This window comes from Salvelinus sp. IW2-2015, linkage group LG11, assembly GCF_002910315.2.
Source record: "Salvelinus sp. IW2-2015 linkage group LG11, ASM291031v2, whole genome shotgun sequence".
Classification (NCBI taxonomy): domain Eukaryota; kingdom Metazoa; phylum Chordata; class Actinopteri; order Salmoniformes; family Salmonidae; genus Salvelinus; species Salvelinus sp. IW2-2015.
The window spans coordinates 33750806-33753837 of NC_036851.1; the positions used below are offsets into that span (position 1 = coordinate 33750806).

The 3032-nt window shown below is 47.0% G+C and overlaps 1 protein-coding gene across 1 annotated transcript; it reads right to left on the minus strand.

Moving 5' to 3' along the window:
• Positions 1–580: 580 nt before the first annotated feature.
• Positions 581–2806, minus strand: sox12 (SRY-box transcription factor 12). The gene is made up of 2 exons (XM_023996893.2): positions 2502–2806; positions 581–1936 (listed from the first exon to the last, which is right to left on the minus strand). The coding sequence occupies exon 2, from the start codon at positions 1886–1888 to the stop codon at positions 668–670; it is 1221 nt and encodes a 406-aa protein (XP_023852661.1). The 5' UTR covers positions 1889–1936; positions 2502–2806; the 3' UTR covers positions 581–667.
• Positions 2807–3032: the final 226 nt, after the last annotated feature.

Sequence of the window (3032 nt, forward strand, 5' to 3'; positions counted from 1 at the left end):
TTAGCTGCAACATAAGACTATTAGCTGCCAACATGAAGACTATTAGCTGCAACATAAGGACTATTAGCTGCAACATAAGGACTATTAGCTGCAACATAAGGACTATTAGCTGCAACATAAGGACTATTCCTCACATGATCTCCCTTTTTGCCCTTTGATATTTACAGATGATTTGTTGATAACATGCATTTTTTTTATTTCAATCTGCAGTTGCTGCCTTGAGTTTGGTTGATTATGTCAGAACATGGTTGTTATGCTGCTTCATATACAACAAATGCATATGAAAGACATGGAAATGCTACTGTACATGCTCCTGTTAATACTGAAGAAAAAATACTGAATAAGTTTACTGTTGAAAGCGCTATTATCCCTCTACTAAGAACATATCTGTTCAGTGTCTGCTTGTCTGTTTGTAGCTGGTCTCCTGTTCTGTGCCTGAATATTTGAACTCTGATAAAAGGCTTGACGTAAGCAACCTTTCACTGTTTGTACACCAGACCCTCAGGATGTGGCATACTGGGAAAAGTGAAGAATTAGCACTTACGGACTTGATTGAGAAAATACAAAATAAAGTGTCCAATTTATAATATAACCAAAAAACCACAGGCTTTTATGAATAGTATATATTCTGCCAGTAAGCTAGAATCCTGTAGAGGCATGCTGGGCCTCAGTAGGTGAACACCAGGTCAGAGATACTGGGCACCAGTAAGTCCCCGGATATCATCTCATTCACTTCCGGGGTGCAGTAATCAGGGAAATCGAAGTGGGATCCTGAGTTGGTGTGAAATGTAGTGTCAAAGTCTTTGTCCAGAGTGGAGCAGTCCATAGGCATGTTGTCGAAGTTGGAGTTGGAGATAATATGCAAAATCTCCTCGTCCAGCTCCTCGTCGGAGGAGGCCGACGACACGAAGGAGGAGGAGCTGGTGGAGGTGGGGGTGGAGGAGCGGCAGGTGGAGGAGCGGCCAGTGGAGGAGCGGCCAGTGGAGGAGATGGGAGCCAGAGGCTCAGAGGAAGAGGACACCCTGGGGGATGACTCTGGGAGGCTGTGGGGTACTGGAGACCCAGAGGAGAGGCCCACAGGCAGCTTGGAGGTGGGCTGGTGGGAGGTGGTGGTCGATACTTTGACTCTGAGCTGGGTTGCAAGCTGAGTCTGCTGCTCGCCGGGGGTCATGGCAGCCTGCTGGTGGTGGAAGACACCCACGGCTGGCCTCTGCCCTCCTGGCTGGCTCGTCATCGGACTGGCCAACTCTACATCCACTGTGTCATCATCGCTGATGCCCTCATCGTAACCTTTGAACTTATTGCTGTCGAAGCTGGCTCTGTGTTTGGAGGAAGGCGTTCGTACCTTGAGCCCTCTGCTGGTGGCGGTGGAGGTGGCGGAAGCGGATGCGCGACCACCCGGGTGGGACTTGCCTGTCTTCAAGGGGACCTTGTCCCCAACCCGCACGGGCATGGAGCTCTTGCTCTTCTTCCGGGGCCGGTACTTGTAGTCGGGGTAGTCGGCCATGTGCTTTAGCCGGAGCCTCTCCGCTTCCTTGATGAAGGGGATCTTCTCATAGTCGGGGAGGAGTTTCCAGCGCTTGCCTAGGCGTTTGGAGATCTCTGCATTGTGCATGTCTGGCCACTGTTCCATGATCTTCCGTCTCTCGATCTGCGACCAGACCATGAATGCATTCATGGGCCTCTTGATGTGACCCGTGGGAGTCTTGCACCAGTTGGGGTCTTTGTTGGAGGGCAACAGTCCAAAAACCTCCTCCCTGTCATCTGCACCCAGTCCCAAGAAAACCTCTTGGCTCATATCACTGTCCATAACTGCTGGGTATTTGTGTCCCCTTTGCTGTACCATGATGGAGGAAGACGCTCTACTCAAAATGACAGCTGGAGTCATCCATAATCACACAGACACTCTAAGTTGTTACTGCAATGTTTCCTCCTCCTGTCCCCCCAAAGGAAAAAGACAAGCCATAAATACCACCATAAAGAGTATCATCACTCAGCTGACAGCAGGACTGTAAATATCACATAAATCTATACTGATGTTATCCCCATTCATTTTCAGTTGTTACATATAACCAGTACAGATCATAATCCTGCAGAAAATACAAAAATAATCAGTACAAAAATAATCCTGCAGCAACAGCAAATGTGAATTATTATATGGATTATAATTAATGAACATTTTTGTAGGGGTTGATTCATTTTTCGTGAAGGAAAAATACACCAAAGTTATCCTGCAACAGGGTGATCAAATGAAGATCCCATGTCTGTACAATACAGTATGTTTCCTTATATAGCTAATACTCAGTGAAAAAGAAGCAGATATCCCATCTGCTTTTAGAGGTGCAAACTAAGAAATTCTGTACAAATCCAACCCAGATCTAAAAAAATTCAAACATAATGTATCTAACATTACTCAACATAACTCAGTACAATTTAATGACTAACACACTCACATCACTGGCTGGAAATGTGACCACTAGGACAAACACTAAAACACTCACCAGCAATTCTGCAGGATTCTGCTTCAGTTCTCCTTGCCTCAGGACCTAGATGCTGAGTGTCTGAAAAAAAGAAACCGGTTCCCTCTCCACATGGGCTGACTCTCCTGATGCAGTGGTGAGCTGAAGGAGTTGGGCTTGCAGTGGAGCAGAGAGGAAATGAGTGCTAGAGTCCAACGTCTGTCTCTCTATAGTGCCAAGCTGTCCCAGGCTGGCTTTCTTTCAATCTCTCTCTGTCTTTCTCTTTCTGTCTCTCTCTSTTACTGTCTGCTTTTGTTCATTGTCAGAGTCTCTTCTATTCCCTCTTTGTAGGACAGCACCCCTGTCTGCTACTCTATAAACCTCACAGTAGACAGCTCAACCTCCTCTGACACAAACTCCTCCCCCTCCACCCACCAGTCCGCGCTCGCTGTGTGTGTGTGTGTGTGTGTGTGTGTGTGTGTGTGTGTGTGTGTGTGTGTGTGTGTGTGTGTGTGTGTGTGTGTGTGTGTGTTGTGGTGTGTGTGTGTGTGTGTGTGTGTGTGTGTGTGTGTG